Source organism: Mus pahari, chromosome 5, assembly GCF_900095145.1.
Source record: "Mus pahari chromosome 5, PAHARI_EIJ_v1.1, whole genome shotgun sequence".
NCBI classification, from domain to species: domain Eukaryota; kingdom Metazoa; phylum Chordata; class Mammalia; order Rodentia; family Muridae; genus Mus; species Mus pahari.
The window spans coordinates 41582723-41603936 of record NC_034594.1 but is presented as its reverse complement, the minus strand read 5'-3'; the positions used below and the strand labels follow the sequence as shown (position 1 = coordinate 41603936).

General features: G+C 40.3%; 1 protein-coding gene and 1 long non-coding RNA gene across 2 annotated transcripts in view; one reads left to right on the top strand and one right to left on the bottom strand.

The window, feature by feature from the left end:
- The window catches only part of Pard3b (par-3 family cell polarity regulator beta), a 976275-nt gene that overhangs the window by 156193 nt on the left and 798868 nt on the right, over positions 1-21214 (bottom strand). Inside the window, exon 20 of the mRNA XM_021197960.2 lies at positions 1494-1790. Coding sequence (XP_021053619.1) covers positions 1494-1790 — 297 coding nt within the window. The remainder of the gene's footprint in view (positions 1-1493; positions 1791-21214) is intronic.
- The window catches only part of LOC110321616, a 40882-nt gene that overhangs the window by 18804 nt on the left and 864 nt on the right, over positions 1-21214 (top strand). The gene's annotated exons all lie outside the window — the stretch shown is intronic.

Sequence of the window (21214 nt, the reverse complement as noted above, 5' to 3'; positions counted from 1 at the left end):
CAAATCTCTTCTTGCAAAATAGTTCACATTTATTTCTACGGAATTAGCATTGGGACATACCAGCTTGGGAAGGTCTGAGAAATATAGTCTTGGGTGCTGGTGTTCGATCAGACATATGCAAAACATATTGCTACGAAGCCATTTCTGACTTAGAGAAAGGAAGATTGACTATGCTTTAGCCTAGAATAGACTCAAGTATAGTATTATTATTTACATGATAAAATTCAACCCTATGTGAAGGCTGGAGAGAAAAAGGCCAACTCTTAATCAATCCTTGGAATTAGCAATTTACTTATGATGGCCATATCACACAGTCATAGGAATTTATATTTTCATTTTGTCCTAACGAAAAAACTTGACCATCTTTCTTTAATATTATCAACCTGGAAGCTTGACAGTAAGGATTAAAAATTGCTCCTCGCTTCCCACTTGGTTATTGGAAAGGTTCTGAAAGGTAATCAGTCTTGTGAAGCTCCACTTTACAGTCTGCATAAAAATGCCATGATTTCCCTTCCTCTCCCCAACCTAATTGAAAGTGCATAATATCACCCAGCTGGGGAAATGTGTAAACGGTAAACATATGCAATATATCATGCTATCACACAAACGCTGGCTACTGCTAGGGACCGGGTGCTTGTCAGAACCCTAAGAAATCTGGAGATTGAGTCTTTTCCTTTCATCTAGAATGAGTTTCTCACACCTCGCTCCTCACCCCCTCCCCCCAGATTCCATGCAGAAGCAGTCAGGTTAGAGCCAGGTCCATCAACACACTCCTGGAATGTGGGACTCCAAGGTCACCCAATCACGCATTTGGATTGAAGCTCCTTTGGACCAGCCTTTCCCAAGTCAGGGCATTTTTCTTTTGGTAAGGGGTGGGGTTGGAATTATCTTGGTCCTTACTTCCTTTAGACAGATGCTCCCAATATCTCGTTCCCTTGCTGCTAAAGCTACAGGTCACCTCCTATCTTCCTCTACTTCATCAAACTCCTAGGACCAAGATTACCTCATTTTTTGCCCCTGCTCATCAGTGAATAGCTAGGCAGTTTAGTTTGCCCTATCTTATATAACTGTCTATAGTCCTACTTCAATTACACTCATTCAGAAGCCATTTTCCCTTTTCTGACTCTGCATCTCCAGGTTCCATGCCATCTTCTCGAATAAGTGTCTTACAATAGGGATCTTAGGACAAAAGACAATATTCCTTTAAAGCTTGCATCAGTTCTCCACCACTGTATTCCTGCAAAAATTGTTCCCTGTTGTTCCATGTACTGAACTGTCACCATCCGTTCATGTCACCTGATAACTGGCCATTGTTTTATTTTTGATGACTGATACCTTACTGGTAGGTCAAAGTGCAACACTTGTCTAGGGCACCATGTCACTGTGGTTTTACTAGATTGAGGGATGGGTATGTTTTTATCTGCTTCAGCAGTAGAGATGATTTGAAACTTACTGAATTAAAACTGCATTCATCTTTCACTCAGTTATATTACCTGTCAGCTAGGGCTGGTGGATGATATGGCTTGTTGACCTTGGCATAGAGACCCTCTAAGTGGTCTGGAGACAGCGGGCGCCCATCCCGAGGGTAAGCAAGTGGTCCAGCTCGAGGGGGAGATGGAGATCTAAAGACATTTGCTGATGCACATGGTTCCCGAAAGTGGTTCACTCTGGCATAATTGGGGTCCATTTCGTCATCGTCCATATCGTGCACTGGTCCAGTCACTGCCACAGCATAATCAACAAGGTCTCTTGTCTGTTTTTCCCTTAGCTCCTGATGTTTTGCTCCAATCCTGAAAAATATAAAAAAGATAGCATAAACTAATGTGAATTTCCTATGCTGATCTGATGAAGTAGTCTCCTGAGTCTGTGTTAACTCTTGCTAGCCACTTAGCTGTCACTCCCTGTTTCCTCAGGATCATACCATGCAGAAATGCCAACAGCCTAAGAGGATTAATTTTAAATCCATGACCTTTATTTGTCACAGAGTCTTCACTTTGATAGCAATGCTATAGGTATTTTGACATATCTCCTACTGATTGGAAGGATAGCAGTCCCTCCCTACAAAGCAGCTGTGCTTGTGGCAATAGTATACCTCAAATGAGATGCACCATGGAAGTCTTTCTTGGGAAAAGGCTGCATGGGAAAGAGCCCATCAGAGTCATACTTTACTATGACTTCACCCTTTAGTACTCCAGAGTTTTAGTGTATTCTTCCAAAAAAGAATTCAAAAAAATAATTTCAGTATGATGAAGAAATATAGAAAAAGTCTGGTCACTAAAACCAGTAGAAATCAGGGTACTTTATAAGAGACTCCAAGTATTTTGTTGTTGTTGTTGTTGTTGTTGTTGTTGTTACACAAATGGAGATCATTGTGCTTCATTGTACAAGGGCTAGGCAGAGTAAAATAATAAAGAAATTAATAGGCTTGTGACAGAGATGAATTGGCACATATAAATGGATTAAACTCCATTACTGGCAGAACTCCGTAGCCAAAGCTTTAAGTGATAGTACAAAATGTCACTGCTAGGCAGTGACAATATGTAGACTCCTGAGGATGCAGCAGATAATATATTTAGGTAGATTCTGTACCCACCTGAGTTCTTAGAATTTATCCAGAAAGCATTAGCTTGGTTCTCTTCAATACCACTATTTCACTAATATATAAAGCTCACAGGGATGTTCTATTGGACAGTGGTAGTATGGGTGTTTTCAGGAGACGCTTGAGCCTTTTAACCTTGAGAACACAAGACATAAATTGGATGGGAAGAGATATTAAGATGATCCTGACTCAGGTATCCAAAGCCATGATTAAGGAAGAATGGATTGGAAGCTGAAGTCCAGGACTCTGAAAAGATAGGAGTTCTATGGCTAGCAGTGAAAAGCTCTGTGTTTGCCTGGAGACGCAAACAGAAGGCCCAGATCACTTATAAACAAAACAGAAAGTCTCCCAGCAACGTCTTTTCAAACAAAAACAGTTGTTTTTTGAACATGGCAGCTATTTTCATTTTCCAAACATCAAACCCTTTGTCAAACTCTTTAGAAGCCATGATCTTTCAAAGTTCTTATTTTTTTCCTTGTGACAAACACTGTCCTAGTGTTTGTATTTTAGGTCTTTTTTTTTTTTTTTTTTTTTTTTTTTTTTTGTCAGTAGAAAGGAGAAGAAATTGAGCAAGAGAAAGAAAAAGCAACAAAATAAGACAGTTAGAAGGTGGCATAAAATAAGGAAGCAGCATCTCTGGGTCGAAACAGACGAAAGTAAATGTCAGGGTACATTACTGTGTATCTGTTTGACTAGGCTAAAAACGTACCTGACATATAAATAATTGGAAGGATTTATATTTTTGGACAATGTAGTTTGAGTCCTTAAGGATCTCTGAGTTAAGATGAAAAGAAGATCACACAGTAGGACAACCATTAAGGACCCGTCCCCTGTCAATGCATGTTAGTCTCAGATTCATGGATGCTTATTTGAATAATTTTTGATAAAGAAGATAACTCCACTGAAATTTGGGAGTATGTTAAGATTTATCTTTTTTTTCCCCCCCAAGGGATAGCACAGATGGTTTATCAGAAAACGTTTCCTGTTCTACAAGGATAGGGATGGATTTCCATTGTAAATAAGGCAAAAATGGCATCGGGGAAAGTCAGAGGGTGGGACTGTGTGTTTCCTCTTTTCCTCTCCCCCATGAGTGAGATGCCTTGAGAGAAATCAGTTAGTAGATAAATGAATACCTCTTAGCTGCCACATGGGACTACACTTGTGTATTAACGGAAGGGGAATCACCAAGACTGGTTTTTCTAAAATAAAGTAGGACACTGGAATCTGTGTTTTGTATTTCATCTCCTCATTCTTTGAAGTTTTCTCATTAATTAAGCTCGCTAAGAGTGTAGAGAGTTTTAGATGAAAAAGTTGTCTGTGTGTGCCAAACAGTGTTGGATCTTGTATTTTTCTCTGCTAAAACAAAACCAAATTCTTCCTCTATCTTCTCCTCACTACTGAGGGTTGCAGTAACTAATTTCATATTAATCACTCAGTAGGTGAAATAGTAATTTCTCTGCACCATCATTATTATGCCATATATCAGGGTCCCTCCATGTGGGGGAGGACAAGGCAGTCTTAGAAAGAGGGTACATAGAAGATGAAGAGACTCTCAAGATAGTGTCAAAGAAAAATATTTCATTTGTCTTGCTCTGATCCACCTCCACCCATGCAGTTTGAAAATTCTAATTGTTTCTACCAGGGGCCTCCTTACCACTGGAAACCCAACCTGTTAAAATATCTGATTTTCAGGATAGCCTAACACCCTTTTCAGTCCATGGTACCACTTGCTTCCCCATACTCCTGAGCACACTACCTTTAAATTATCAAAACCTCTCTTTTCTCTCTTTGAAAATAGCAGTGTATCCTCTTTCTGTTCCATTTCTTGGATGTCCCTTTATATTTCCATTTCCTTGGCCACAGTGGTAATATTCAAATTTCTATTGCTTAGATCTGCTGTCTAAAGTGGTAACCATTTGCTGCGCATGGCCCTATAAATTTAAATTTGAATTAATTGAAATAAAAATAAAACAGTTTTTTTTTTTTAGTCTTATACATGTATTCAAGTGATTAATAGCTACATGTAGCCAGTGGCTTCTGTTCTGACAATGAAGATGTGGACAAATCCCACAACTCCAGAAAGTTTTATTGAAGTACATTAGTCAGGTTTATTCAAAGAGACTTCAGTGTGTTGCCACAACCCACTTTTCTTAGGGTTTTACTACTGTGATAAAACTCCATGACCCAAAGCAATTTAGGGAGAAAAAAATTTTTTTTGTTAGTTGTTTGTTATATTATGTTATGTTATGTTATGTTATGTTATGTTATGTTATGTTATGTTATTTATTTATTAACAGCTTATAGCCTGTCATCTAGGAAAATTAAGGCAGGGACCTGGAGGCAGGAGCTGAAGCAGAGGCCATAGGGAGAGTGTCGCTTACTGGCTACCTCTTCTTGGCTTGCTCATTTTACTTTCTTATTAGCATCAAAGACCACCCATAAGCCCTTCCCATATTGTACACCATTCAAGAAAATGGACCCTGGGTTTGCCCACAAGCCAACAAGTGGGGGCATTTTCTTAATTAAGATTTCCTCTTCCAAGAAAACTCTAGTTTTTATTTTTATTTTTATTTTTTTTTTTTGGTCAAGGTAACATAAAACCCCAGAAGGCTGCTACAACAGTGTCCTTCTTTCTTTCTACTGCATTCTCAGTCAGACCAGAGGATCTCTGATGGATTATAATAAATGACTGAGTGAGAGGATGACAAACGCACTATTCTCATTGAAACATCACATGATCAAGGAATGGGGAAGACAATTAATCTTCAGTGGCATTAGAAATGGCTACAATCCTATGGCCTGCAATGAAGTCGAGACTCAGCCTAAAACAAGGATTATGAATCCATCCCATCATCAGCCACCAAACCCAGATACTAATGCACATGCCAGCAAGATTCTGCTGAAGGGACCCTGATATAGCGGCCTCTTGTGAGGCTAAGGGACCCTGATATAGCGGCCTCTTGTGAGGCTATGCCAGTGCTTGGCAAACACAGAAGTGGATGCTCATAGTCAGCTATTGGATGGAACACAGGGCCCCCCAATGGAGGAGCTAGAGAAAGTACCCAAGGAGCTGAAGGGAGCTGCAACCCTGTAGGTGGAACAACACTATGAACTAACCAGTACCCCCTGAGCTCGTGTCTCTAGCTGCATATGTAGCTGAAGATGGCCTAATCGGCCATCATTGGGAAGAGAGGCCCCTTGGTCTTGTAAACTTTATATGACCCAGCACAGGGGAAGGCCTGGGCCAAGTAGTGGGAGTGGGTATGTAGGGGAGCAGGGGCGGGCGGGGTATAGGGAACTTTCGGGATAGCATTTGAGATGTAAATAAGGAAAATAAAAAAAAAATACATGCTTACATTTCTAGCTGGGCACATACTTCCCTGAAGTAAGGACGTCTGAGAGAACATAGTCAGCATGACTTTACTTGGTAAAAGAGATTCTGAGGATACAAAAGGACCCTGAGATTAAGGATAAATTCTTATGAAGACCCAACTTCAGAATGGGGAATCACAGTCGGGAGGGCTGAATTCCCTGTGAGTAGACTCCTGTCTACGAGGAAATTTCATGGAGACAAAGTAGGGAGAAAAAGAGAAGGAAGGTGAAGGAGTAAATCTAGACTCATCAGAACCAAAGCAAGCACTGAGGTCAACTCATCTAGGAGCAGGCTCATCTGCTGAAAGGATAGCATGCCCCTCCCCTCCCCTCCCCCTCCCCCCTCCCCCTCAGATTGCAGACCATAGAAAGTAAGCTCCCAGGACAGTTAAACAGCAAAGTGGGAAAGCAAGTTATTTTAGGAAAACACATAGAATTGAAGCTGACCTTATAATATTCATATGTTGCTTAAAATGATATTTTAATATACATTCCAATGTAAATTTCAAGCATTTGTAGGACATGAAATATGTTTAATTAGTCACACAAATATTTCTTCCAGCAAAGATCCACCCCTAAAATGTTTTGTAGCCTTCCAAAACAGCCAATATTCAATAGTCCCAGTATAATGGTATTCCTATTTTAAAAGGAAGTTAGATATTAGTGGATGTGTGTGCATATGAGATACTGGTAAATTACATACTCATTCCTGCATGGAATTGCCTGGCAGGATATATAAAATAGTCACAATGTGGTTATTTCTAGAAATGTACCTTAATGTTGCCTTATGTGTTATGTGTATATATATATATATATATATATATATATATATATATATATATATGTGTGTGTGTGTATTTATGATAACTTAATTACTGTGAATATAAAAATATATACAACCACTAAGTTACATCAAAACTTAAAACAAGAGAATACTTTCTACACCAGCTGGCCCTATTTATTTTTGCAAAAATGTACATTTTTGTGATTCCCCAGTCAGCTCAATTAGGACAAATTAGTATTGGCTGAAGTTGTGTTTGGTTCCTTCAGCTCAAATACTTCTACCAAGAGTGCTCAATCTCCATCTGTCAAAGACTGAACTCTACTATCCGCTAGTAGAGGACTACACTTGTCAATCATAGTCCTACAGTGGCCTCCATGTAGATATCTTGTCTTCAACATGTAGGTTTGGTAAACTCTGCATTTATCTGAATTATCGTATGGTTACAAAGTTCTTTAATGCATTAATTTCTGTGTAGATTTCTGTACATTTGTTTCATTATAAAAGTTGAAGGTTATGAATAAACAAGTATAACAACATTTACCCGGCCAAATTTTGTGAGCATTTCTATTATATAATCCTTGTGGCATCTTGCTCATGATGGCTACTAAATGGCTTCCTTTTGTAGAGGAGTGGTGGGTGGATTGAACAAACCAGTCTGTTTCCATGTGTTGTGTTTATACTCTAGTGTGCCCTTTGTTCTCACTGGAGGACATCACCCTATTTCCACATGTTGGAATAAGACTGTAAAAGCAAAACAGAATGAACACCATCTATTGGTTCATTCTTGACACTCCACCCCTAAACTGGGTTACAGACCACCTCAGTGTCTGAAGGGTTTCTTTTCATCTAATTCTGGTCTGTTTATGCATTCAGTATCTGTTGTGGCTATACTATGCATTAGAAAGAAGAAAAGAGCCAAATGTGGTCCCTGCTTCACCTACAGGGGAGATGTAGGGTAAGTGACTATGATTCAGTAGCAAAGAAAGCTACTGTGTATACATGGGGCAAAACCCTGTCATTTCTAGGGGAGAAGGGAAGAATTATATGGGCAGGACCATGTAGCCTGAGTTTTGAGGAAACTTGATATAAATTATGGAAGTTGTGTGAGGTGCTTTAATTAAAGGGAGGGACACATATGAATGGGCAAAGATACTGCACAGTATTTACTCAATATTTGGCGACAAACGCGATGTGAAAACTTACTTTTCTGAGTTATTGCTCTCTACAAAATGAAAGGTTGTGGGCAAATAAAATTTCTCTAACATATGTGCTTCAACATTTAAAAAAAATGTTGGTGAACTTAAATATTCTTAATTTTATTTTTAACCTTTTATTACTTTTTATTATAAAATGAAACAAAGATACAGACATTTTAGAAAACAGAGCCTCAGATAAAACATTCTTATAGAGCATCTGTATTTGTAAGTAATACAGAAGTTGTCCTTGTTAGCTCATTTTCTGTCAGTAGAGAAGAGAGGCCTACAGAGCACTGGGTTGAGGTGCTCTACATCTGAGTGCATATCACCGGTTTTGAGGTAGGGTCCCTTGGGTGCATGGGTGGTAGGAGCATGTGCCAGAGAGACTACATACAGAAATGGGAGGCCAGAAAGCCTGGGGTTCCACAATTTTTTCTAAGGCCACGACCCCATTTTACTTAGGGACTTATTCCCATAGGGATCTGTCATACCATGCTATCATGCCGAGGAACAGATGCCCAACACATGAAGTCTTGAGAGACACACTCAACTATGAGCAAACAGCATGCTCTGTGTGCTCACCCCTCACCACAGCCACATCTATAGCACTTCTGCATCTCCTTTCTTCCACTGGAAGAATCCTACTGTTAAAGAAGCAGGTGAGAAAAGCTAAGTGTCCCTTGACATGACTGGCTTTACGCTGTCCCTCCATTGCTGCAGCTGAACCAAGCCTACATTGTAAAAGCTCATTCTGTCTGATTCTTATTTGATCTTACCTTCACAAATGTCTTAGGTAGTTTTCACTGCTTTAATGAGACACCATGAGCAAAGAAGCTAATAGAAGAAAGGGTTTATTGGGGGCTCGTTTAGAGTTTCAGAGGCTTGATCCATGGGGAGCATGGTAGCAGGCAGGAAGACTTGATAGAGCAATAGTTGGGAGCTTACATATTGAAACAATACTCATGAGACCAAGAGATGTGTGTGAGAGAGAGAGAGAGAGAGAGAGAGAGAGAGAGAGAGAGAGAGAGAGAGAGAGAGAGAGACTAGGAATAGCGTGGCTTCTGACATCCCTCCTCCAACAAGGCAATACCTGCTAGTTCTCCCTAAATAGTTCCCCCAACTGGGGACCAAGCACTCAAACATAAGAACCTACTGTAGTCCACTCTCATTCAAACTACCATACTAAGTAACTGAATATTTAATCTACTTGACACCCATGGCTTCTTGAGGATGTACACACAAGAAGAATGCATTGGGGCAGCAGTTCTTGAGTAGTATAAATATGTTTTCTATAAGCTTATTTCTAAAGGCTATTTTTGCTAGATTGAATTATTGTCTTGTCTTCCTTCCCTGGGTATAAACATGTGGCTCCAGTTTTGTACCACAGTGAGACTGCTAAACCTCTGAATGGTAACCCAGGCCTTCCCTTCATAAGTGACTTATGAACAACTTGCTCTTCCTGATTATTGCGTTGAAATATTTTATTCTCTCCTTTACCACCCAATGGTGCTAGGGAGGCTATCCTGTTTAATATGCTCTTCAAATAATATATAATATTATATCATTTATTATTATAGTAATTAATATATAATATTATATTATTTATTATTATATTAATGTATTATATATTATTTGAAGATATATATATATATAATATTATGATGTTTTCAGGAATTATAGCTTTATTCACTATCATAGGATATAAGTTGAATATTAAAATCAGTTATATTTAGATATACTATGTGTGAAAAATTGATAGCAGTGACACTGAAGATAACTCAGTATTGTTATGATGCCAAATTATGAAGTTTTTGTTATAGAATAATTAACACCCCAGTAATGCACTTTAAGTTGTATTACATAAAACTGCATGCAATGTCTGGTTGTCTTACTTTAGCAATGTTAAGGGAGCAAACCCAAGTTCATTGGGCAGTTTTCTGATCATCCACCCTCTCATTTAACCATTAATGAATTGATTGAACTGTTTCATGACAAGTTGTAAAATGTTCGTTCAGAAGGCTGCTATTTCTTTATATTTATCATATTGAATTCTTCTATAAGAAAACCTTGCCCTCAACAAGGCTTTTGATTTTAGTGACGCTCTCCCCATGCAGGTAAATCAGTATAAATGCTGAATTCATTCTTTATTTTTTAATTGCTGATTTTCAGATTAAGGTGTTAGTGACTGAGGTACTTCTAATGGGGACAAATAAGTTATTAGAGATTTTTGTTCTTCCATTCCAGGGGTCGAGAAATTATTGTAGACTTTTATTTAAGTCCATGATACATAAACACAACATGTTTAGGGTTTTGATCCTGGGCATCCTTTACTCCCTGTGTTGCACAGGTTACCCGAAGTTAGCAGAGATGGGTCTGTATCAACAGCTTTGTTCTTATGCCTGGACCCATCTGCTTTCGACAGCTTCTTTGCTGCTATCTGGCAAGCAGGTAGCCCCAGTCCCACGAATGGTGGATGACTCTACAATCTGGGTTCAGGCTCGCTCACTGCCAAGCATTTGCTATGGCTGGATCTGGGAAGTCTATTTTTCTTTTTCTTCATTACTATAATTTTACTAGAGCAAGCATACAAAGTGACGAGTCCCTAATGACATTTTCATACCTGTATAGCCCTGTCATTTGTCTCTGTTCACCACCCATTTCTTGTGCCCTTCCTCCTTGCTAATAGTCTCCCCTCTGCCTTCATGACATATACATGTGTGCATACTACATATATATATATATATATATATATATATATATATATATTTCTTCTCTAAGAGAAATTTTCACTCAACAGATTTAGATTTTGTTGACATACTCTTAATTCAATGAGATCGGGATATATATCACACACACACACACAGAGATACATACACACACAATGTGTTTATATATACAATATCTAACTGTCCATATGAGATGGTAGGATATTAATTTTTAATTCTTCTTCTTTCTTGTTTCCCTTTAAGTTTCCTTTATAACTTTTCCTCCTCCTAAATAGGTTACCTTCTACATTCATGTCATATATTATGCATACATGTGCACACATGTGTTTCATTATTAGTAAGCCTAGTTTATATAGACAAGAGAGAGCATGTGATACATTTTGGAGTCTGGCTTATTTTACTTAACATGATTATCTCCACTTCAATCTATTTCCTTACAAGGGACATGATTTCATATGGCTGAGTAAATATAAATCATGTATACATGGAATACTTCATTCATTCATCTGGTGATGTATATCTAAGCCCGTTCCATTGCTTAGGTACTGTGAGTAGTTCTGCTATAAATATGTATATGCAAGTATCTTTCTGTGGTATGCTGATTTTGATCCCTGTGAATGTAGACCCAAGAGTGGGATATAACTTGATTATATGATCGATCTATTTTTAGTTTTGTGAGGCATCTTCCTATGGATTTCCACTGTGTCTGGAAGCACACAGTTTTGAAAAATCTTCATATTTGAGTTTATAATTCTGATCCAAAATTAACATTGAAGAAATCTTACTGTAAATAAATACCTACACATTCTTTTTAAAATAAAATATCTTGATTCTTTATATTGATAAAATTATATTTGTATTACAATATAGGCATTTCTAAATAGATAAATAGTTTAAAATAATAATATGTCACTGTCTCAATCTAACATTACAGTGTTAGATGGGATGGCTTATCAATAACAGAAATGTAATACCTGTAGGTCTCTAGGTTTTAGTTGGAGATCTTGGTGCTAGCACGGTCAGGGGAGGATCCTGTTTGCAGATGTAGACTGCTGGCCTCTTACTATGTCCCATGACTTAAAGAAAAGGCAGGACAGCCTCGGCATTTCTTCTAAGGGGATGGATCTAATTATTAATGTTTTCCCCCTTATTACACATAATCTTCCAAGAGTCTCACCCCTATTAATATCATAGTAGCAATTAGGTTTCAGCCTATGAATGTTGTTGGGTTGAGGGTGTATGCCACAGAAATCACCACTAGGCCATTAAAACTTATGGTGTTATCTTGGCTAGGTTTTCTGTTAGCCTGTCATGCTTTGTACAGTCAAAACTATTTCTAATATTACTCAATTACTTTTCCTAGGTGGTTATGCAACCAATTTGTTTCAGTTAGGTTATTCAATATGGCTTGCTTTTAATTTTTAGGAGATCTTTTTTTCTTTTCCTTTGACTTTTATCGTTAAATATGTAAAGCATACATATGTCCACTCAGTGTGAGTATATGTGTATATGTATGTATATAGGTATGTATGTTTGTATGTGCATAGAATATGATATTGAGTATCCTTTATCATATTCCATTTCTGAGACAAGGTTTTACCACGTACCCCTTGCTGTTCTGGAAGTCACTATGTAGACCAGACTGATCTCGAACTCAGAACACCTGCCTCTGGCTCCTAAGTGCTGGCACTAAAGGCATACTCCTCCCTGCCCCATTCACTTATTTTCTGAGACCTGATCTCTTGCTGAGCCTGGAGCTCATTGACTATTTAGACTGGTAGAATACTGAGCTCCAGAGATCAGCCTGCTTCTATGGCCCTGCCCCTTGCCATGACAGAGCTGAGGATACAGATGCACGCTGCCAGGCCAGGCTTTCACTTGGGTGCAGGGGATCCGAACTCAGGTCCTCATGTTTGCACAGTCAGCACTTTGCCCACTGAGCCATCTTCCCAGCCTTACATGTATTATCTTTCTAAACTGAAACAGAACAAAATAAATTTTGCATCTGTCATTATCTATCCAGAATGGTGTAACTGACTACACTTGTGCTTTAAGCAGTTGTGTTTTTATGTTTATATCCCTCCTGTGTTATACAAAAGTTGGGATACAATGTGTTTCTACACTTTGCTTTTTTACATAGATATTCAGAAGAGTATTTCATAGGAGCCAAGGGAAATTTGTTTCTTTAAAACAAAAACTTCTTAATAGTCTACCATGTGACTATGCTTTTGCTTATTTAACGAGTCATACATTCTTGGTTATGTGGGTATCTGTAGTGTTTTTGCTAGTACAGACATACCTCAGGATATTGTGGGTTCATTTTCTGACCACAGCAGTAAAAAAAAAAAAAAAAAAAAACCAACAACATCATAAAGTGACTCATGAAGTCTCTTGCGTTCCGGTGCATATAAAAGTTATGTTTATACAGTGATGTAGTCTACTGTATGTACAGTAGCATTTTTTTCTAAGAATCCTCTTTGCTAAAAATGCTAATGGCCACAGAACTGTTAGACGAATGCTACCAGCACCCTTGCTCTACCCGGGTTGCCTCAAAACTTCAGTTTGCAAAATAAAAATGCAATATTTGCCGAGCACTAAGGTCAAGCGCCACGACAATAAGTCTGCCCGAGAGCAAAGGATGCCACGAGGGAAAATCCTGTGCAGAAGCCAGTCTGTGCTTCCTACCACAGCTCTGGGATGAGTTCACAGAAGGACTGCTGCATGACACACATATACTTTTTTCTAGATGGCATAAGTTTCCTTCCACAGTACTCTGCTTTGCATTGGCACCTGCATTGTAAGAGGACAGCTGTTTCTCTGGGCTCGTCATCAGAGCGCATTGTCGAACTCTGTGAAATTGGATAAGCCAGGTGAGAAGTCACGTTTCCATGAGGTTTTAATTAGCCTGACTCTTATTATGTGATGCTGAGTATCTTTTCATATATTTAGGGGCCATTTTCATTTCCTCTTCCGTGAGTTGTCCATATCGTTAGCTGATTTTTCCATCAGATTACTGGGCATTTTCCCTTTTGATTTTTCAAAGAGCTTTATATAATAGTGATATGAATACATTGTGATCTGAGTCCCTGCTTTTTTTTCTTTTCTGTGTCTCCTGTTTGCCTTTTATGACTTCAGCTAAAACACCGCTGAAAGATACCCCTCATTCATACTTGCTCTTCTATGCCTTCATAGGACTATCCCTGCTTAATGTCCTGAGGTGCAGGTTTGACCTTCTGACCACTGCAAAGGAGTTTAGGGATGACATTTTCTTGGCTGCTATTGTGTGAGGGTAAACAAATGACTGGAGAGGAGTAGGGAGGAGAGAAGCTGGCTTGCTACCTACAGGGGTGACAGAACTAGAGGTCAGGAAAGGGTTGCAGGGGAGGGACGTGGGCAAGCAGTAGTGCCATGAAAAGAAACCATAAAGTACCTGCTGCACTGCTCTCTCTTTTGACAGTGGGGATAATTTGCTTGGTATCATTCTGCTCTCACAATGGAGGCCGCAATTAGGTCGCTACAATTATCCTTTCTTCCAGAGAACAGGCCAGCTTTCTTCAGCTTTCCCTTATCAATATGGTTTCAAAGCTGCAAGCTATAACCTGGTCAAGAATTGCAGCTTTTGATTATTATTATTATTAAAATTATTATTATACTGACCAGCAAATACAGACTTTGTGATCAATGTTTTATCTTCTGCACAAAGGTGCTTTAATGGCATTACGTTTTCACTGCTTGCTCAGTCCTCCCAGGGCCTCTATAATTATTTTCCAAATGATCTCCTTTCGTACCATTCATTTTTCTTGCTAGCCTAAACCAGACCCAATATTGTAGAATACCTTGATTGATGGGATAATTGATTACTCTTCTTATAATAAACAAATAAATAAATAAATTTCTGTAAAGCCACCTAATGTTTCTATAATACTCAAATGCAAATTAATTAACATAGTTAACAGACTCTCATACACAGATCCTTTTAACACGGTTTCCCTTTGCACACACAAACAACACATTGAGTTCTTCCTGCTTTGCAGAATCTAGTCTGTGGATACCATTTGAGAGGGACGCAGGGAGGGAGGGGGCCTATGTGCATATGTGCATGTACATACATGTGGAGAGGCCAGAGGATGGCAGGGGGTTCTTCTCTATCACTGTGGGTCTTTCTTCATTTGAAAGAGCCCTTTGCTGAGCCTGGAGCTAGCCTAGTGACCAGCAAGCATCGGCTGTCCTCTTGTCTTTGTTCCCCACAAAGGTGGGGTTGCAGGTGTGTGCATGACCATGTCTGACTTCACGACACTCTAGGGATTCAAGCTCAGGTTCTCATGCTTTTACCCTGAATGCCACATGTTGTCAGCTCCAGATATTATTCTTGAAATATCTCAGTGTTCCTAAAGCTCAAAAGGTGAGGAAATATACCTAACCCTCCCAATTGTGAAATGGTCATGAAACCAGGCAAAACAAACGTTTGAGAAGCTGGTCAAGTCAGACATGACCTGAAAACACTCTAACTCACAAGGGTCTAGGTTGTTTAACTGGTTCTTTGCCCAGCTGAGATAACAGAAAGGATTTCTATATCCTAGATGGCCCAGCCAAATTTCCCATGGGGAATGTTGTTATCTATTTGATAGAGCCGATTGCATATTCTACAATCATGATTGATAGTCACAGACAATTTCTAACAGTTATCTTTTTTTTTTTCAATGTCAAATGGCAAGATTCTTTACTCCTTCATATGGGTACTAAATACTACAACCTCAGGAGAACTGCCACACAGTGATGGCTCTCCCGTTAAGCAATTTACATTTTCCCTAAATTTATACCTTTCCCAGACCCATTAAACTTTCGCCATTGCTAATGCATTGAGTTCCTGTAATTTGTATTCTCATAATGTGGATAAATTTCCCAGAAATGCTTAGTAAACATCTTTAGCTTTCCTTGGAAAATTAGCCCCAAAGAGGGATGGGGGTAGAGAGAAACTGCCTGCAGTCTTCTTATAACATTCTCTAATAATGCATGCTTCCCTTATAGAAATCCTATAGATAGTACCCCCACAAATGGTATCATTAAGCACTGATGACATTAAAAGATGCTCCCAGGCTGCTGGCCAAAGCAACACAGAAGAAAGAGCTATAAGAACCTGCCCTTGAGCAAGCTCAGCTGGTTGAAGAAAATTCATAACTCGTTGATGTGGTTTATTCTTATTGTCATTGACATTTGTGTGTGGCAAGAAATGGTCTCTATTCTTCATACTTTCCCCCATTTGTGTGTGGCCTCTATTTGTAGCACTCTGAGAAGCAGCAGGAATAATAAGGTGTTTCTTTTCTTTTATATTACATTTTTCTGTGGCATAGCACTTTTTAGTCCTAGGAACAGCCAAGGGTTCTATTTGAAAAACAAATGAGAGACCTTTGACATGGTGGTATGCCATCATATGGAAAAGAGTGAAGATAAACCTCTCATGTGGACTGCCCTGGATACTGAGGTCTACACAAACTTCCTGGAGAGGAAACAGGAAAATTACAGAGAATAAGAGGAAACTAGCTTCATATCCTTTCCTTTCTCTGTGAGCCTCCCTTTCCTTCTATTTTGTCACCTGGAATTTCACACCTGGTGGGCGCTCTCATGGCCATGTTCTGACCTTTGTTGTTAAATGCTTACTCATGTGAAAATGTGCTGAAGCATGAGAATGTAGTCATCTACCCAGCATATGCTCTTCTGTTTCCTGTGCTGTGAGGTAGCATACGGGCTTGCAAGCCTGCTTCAGATATACAACTTGCCAGTAGCCAAGTGGGTAGAGATCCAGACTCTCAATATCTGACATTTGCACCCAGTTCACAGGTGAAGGACACCTCAGGGACCCAGCTATACCACTCCTGGGCACATACCCAAAAGATGCTCCAACATATAACAAGGACCCGTACTCCACTATGTTCATGGCAGCTTTATTTATAATATCCAGAAGCTGGAAACAACCCAGATGTTCCTCAATAGAGGAATGGGTATAAAAAATGTGGTACATTTACACAATGGAGTACTACTCAGCTATTAAAAACAATGACTTCATGAAATTCGCAGGCAAATGGATGGAACTTGAAAATATCCTGCTTGAGGTAACCCAGTCACAAAAGAACACACATGGTATGTACTCACTGATAAGTGGATATTAGTCAAAAAACTCAGAATACCCATGATTCAATCAAAGACCATATGAAACCCAAGAAGAAAGAAGACCACACCAAAGTGTGGATGCTACAGTCCTTCTCAGAAAAGGCAAGAAAGTAATCTCTGGGAAGTAGAGGGGGAGAGGGATCTGGGAAGGAGAAAGGAGGGGGAGGGAAAGGGGGGGCAGTTCAGATATGGGAAGAGATGGGGGAGAAGTACAGAGGGTCAGGGATTTGAAAGTAGGTGTGTAGCAGTTGGGGAGGGGGGCTGGTGGCAGCCACTAGAAAGCCCCAGATGTCAGAGACCCAAGAATTTACCAGGACCCAACAGGGAGGACATTAGGTGAAATACCCAACAAAGGGGAGAGAAAAACTGTGGAGAGCATATCCAGTGGATAGTCATGGCCCCCGTTTGAAGGATAGGACCACCCACCTCAAAAATATTAATCCAGAATTCCTCCTGTCAAAAGGAAATGCAGGGGCAAAGAGTAGAGCAGAGACTGAAGGAAAGGCCATCCAGAGACTGCTCCACTTAGGGATCCATCCTATCTGCAGACACCAAACCCAGACACTATTGCTGATGCCAGGAAGTGCTTACTGACAGGAGACTGGTATAGCTGTCCCCTGAGAGGCTCTGTCGGAGCCTGACCAATACATATGAGGATGTACCCAGCCAAACATCAGACTGAGCTTGGGGACCCCAATGGAGAAGTTAGGGCAAGAACTGTAGGAGCTGAAGGGGCTTGCAACCCCATAGGAAGAACAATATCAACCAACTGGACGCCTCCAAAGCTCACAAGGACTAAACTCCCAACCAAAGAATACACATGGGGGGACCCAAGCATCCAGCTAGATATGTAGCAGATGTGTGCCCTTATTGGGAATCACTGGGACGCGAGCCCCTTGGTCCTGTGGAGGCTTGATGACCCCAGGAAAGGGAATGCTAGGGGCTGAGGCAGGAGTGGCTGGGCAGGTTGGGGAGCACCCTCATCGAGGCAGGGGGAGGGGGAGAGGGTGGGGGGAGCTTGTGGAGGGGAAACTGGGAAGGGGGATAACATTCAATATGTAAGTAAATAAAATAACCAATAATTAAAAAAAAAAAAAAAGGAACAAAAACAAAGAAAAGAAAAGCCAGTCTTCCTGCTCTGTGGGAAGTGTGAAACGAAACAGGGTATATCATCTTTTCCTATTTATACAGGAGATTTTAAATAGGTGAGAAAATTTTTGTCCTTGAGAGACCATACTGGAACACTCCATAAACATGTGGTACGCTAACCCGTTTTGCTGAACCTAGTCCTTGTCGAGTGTTTACTGCGTTAGCAATTGTGCTCGCCTAGCTGGAGAGGATAGGGAACGCTTAAGTGTCAAATGGGAGAAGAAGTGGGTATACCATCCAGTTCATAAACTACTTCTGACAGGATAACGACAGTCTCTGTTAAGAGCAGTCTAAGCTTAAAGGGAGAAGCCCTATAAGCCCTACCATTGGATTTCCTTCCTGGTGACACATGCACATACTGAGGTCAGGTCACCGAGAAAGCCAACAGCCCCTTACATCACCAGTGTCCCCCACCAGAGACAGTCTAACAAGCTAACCCAGACAACGCCTGCTGCCCACAGCACTTCTATCAGAGAGCTGACTAGCAATTAGGAAACAAGGAACGAGCCCATTCATTTCCAGTGACTGAAGGAAAAAGATTCAAGTACACTGGAATGTATAGGGCATAAAGGAGGCTTTGTGAATGATCTTATAGTACATGCATATCGTACTGAGAATTACAGTAAGGGTATGTTGGTATTTTGATGGACATGGTGGATATCTGTACAGGAGATATAATTTCTGTTTTATATACAAGTCCTAGTGATGGTGTGCTAGGTAGATACTTCGACTGCTGGTTCTCAGTTCTGCCCATCTAGGGTTCATTTACTCAGCTGCTGTTGCTATACATATTTAAAGGGCCCCTCTAAGCCATGCTCCCGGTAGGCACGCATGGCTCTGCACCTGCCCAAGAGTTTTGGATTCACCAATGAAAGGCACGCATACTCAAACTTTTTATTTTATTTGCCTTAACTACCTCAATGGTTGGGCACTCCAAACCTCCTACACTAGTACAGACTCCCCTCTGGTATTCCTGAGTTAACACTTTCTAAATCTTTATTTTATCTTTGCTGCCCTGTTTCCTTCTGGGCAGCCCTCCCATGGTCCATCATACACTCCTCTTATGGCAGAATCCCTTCTCTCCCTCTCCTGTGTTACTTGATGGGGAATCCTAAAAGTTATGCCTCTGTCCCCCTGCCTAACCCTAGGCTGCTGGCTCTTTACTGACCACTAAAAAAACCTAACTGTTGGCAGGGAGGGACCTGCAGGGGATGTGCGAATTCCCATTTCAGCACAAATCAAATCCTCAACAAGTCGCTTCCTTAATCCTTAGTCTATGATGTGGACCTTGGTAAGATTTTGTTGTATCTAACACAGGACATCTCTTCCTACTGGAAAAGGGTGGGTTCACCTCTTCCTGGAATTCTAAATTGCAAATGTGTCTGTCAAGTGTTGGGTGAAGGAAGGCCTGACATTGTTTATTGTGGTTATTAGCATGGTACTGCAAAGGTCTGGATTTTAAGATGTAGGTAAACATCCCTTCCTTCCCTTCACCTCTCTAATTCCTACCTGAGGTTTAGAGCTCATTTAGGTCAGACCTAATATCAGTAAAGACACACACATTTTAAAGGGAAGAGATGTGTGGTTAGCTCTCTCAATTCAAGGAGCATCCATGGTTTAAATAGCAGCTTGAGTGGATCTCTTATTAAGTACTGCTATGCTTAAGAAACTTCCACTCTTCCTCCATCACTTACATAAGATCTAAGCCCTTGCTATGAGGTACACAGCCACTTGTCTCCTCTGTGACTTCAGTTAGCAGTCTTGTTTTACTTAATTATTAAGCTCCAGTTGTATAGCCTTCTTGGCCCAGGCTTGATGAGTACTTGCTGTTGTTTCTGCCCCTTTTGTGACTGTCATACTGAGAGCGAATCTGAGTCTCTTTGTAGCAGACACCATGCCAAGTCCCATTGCTTCCAATCACGTGGCTCACATTATGTATTTATACTTGACTTCTCTTTCTTACTTACCATATAAGCAGAGGTGTCATTTACTTTATCCCTTTATAGAATGTCTATAGTACAGTGCCTGGAAGGTGGTAATGGGAACTGAGGGAAGATGAGTTGGATACAACAGATCAAGAAGAGACTGGAGATGTAGTTCCAAAATATGGAGGGGAATACAAGCAGAAAGAAACACAGGAGGCCAACTAAACGGCAGGGAGGCAAAGCCCGTGGAAGGAATTGGCCCAGAGTATACCTTTCCTCAAGACCAGCATAACTGATTTTGAAAATGAGGTATGAGGAAAGGACTGAATGACTACCCCATGGTCATCCTAACAGTTCCAGTGAGGCCATGGGTGTCACAGCTATGCAAGCTACCTCTGATGCTCATGTCTGTGATGCCAGAAACCACAACTCTGGGGGGAGAATTGTGGGTTTAAGAGAGGCTGTCAGGCCATTTCCTAAACAAAGATGTCTACTTAGCCTCCCTCCAAATACATTATACAGCACGTATTTCTCTTTGCATTTTTAATAAAGCAAAACTTGAAAATGAGCAGCAATCCTTTTATTCCCCCCTCAGAAAATCTGCAGTGACCTGCTTGCAAATAATGCCCTGGAAGGATCCCAGAAGAGGCTCTTGGTTCATTAAAATAATCAGCATATTCTGATATGCATTCGTCCCTGAAATAATAACAATTCACTTTCAATAAATTAATTATGGTTTTAATGAGCAAAATTTACATTTATATTTCTGCTTTAAGATCTTCATGGGAGGCACTATCCTCACCCATGCAGTGCCACTGAAGCCCAGCTTTCTGCAGAGATGACCACAGCTGCCAACACATATGCAAACCCCCGCTGCTTCAGAAATGGAGAGACAGGATGGGGGGGTGGGGTGGTCAGACAGTATGGAATCCAAGCTCCCTTCTAATTTTGTGTCCATGAGCAAATCATGTAGCCTCTCTCCTCTGTAAGTAAGAACTATAATAGCATCAAACTCAGAGGGGGAAGACTAAATCAACTTAAACATGACAAAAACTATTTTAAGCATGTACCAGTTGTCACCAGGGACAGCAGCCATCACGAAGGTCTGATGCAGGTAGCAGTAAGAGAGACACTTAGGCAGGCTTCACATGCCCACACAACCAGTCAGTCCCTCCTGAAAGTGTACACACAGCTTCTTTCATCTCCTTCACAGCTTTACTTAGAACCTTAGGCAGAGCACAGATACTTTTAATAAATACTACACAGCCTGAGTTGGCCAGAATGCTCAGGGGACC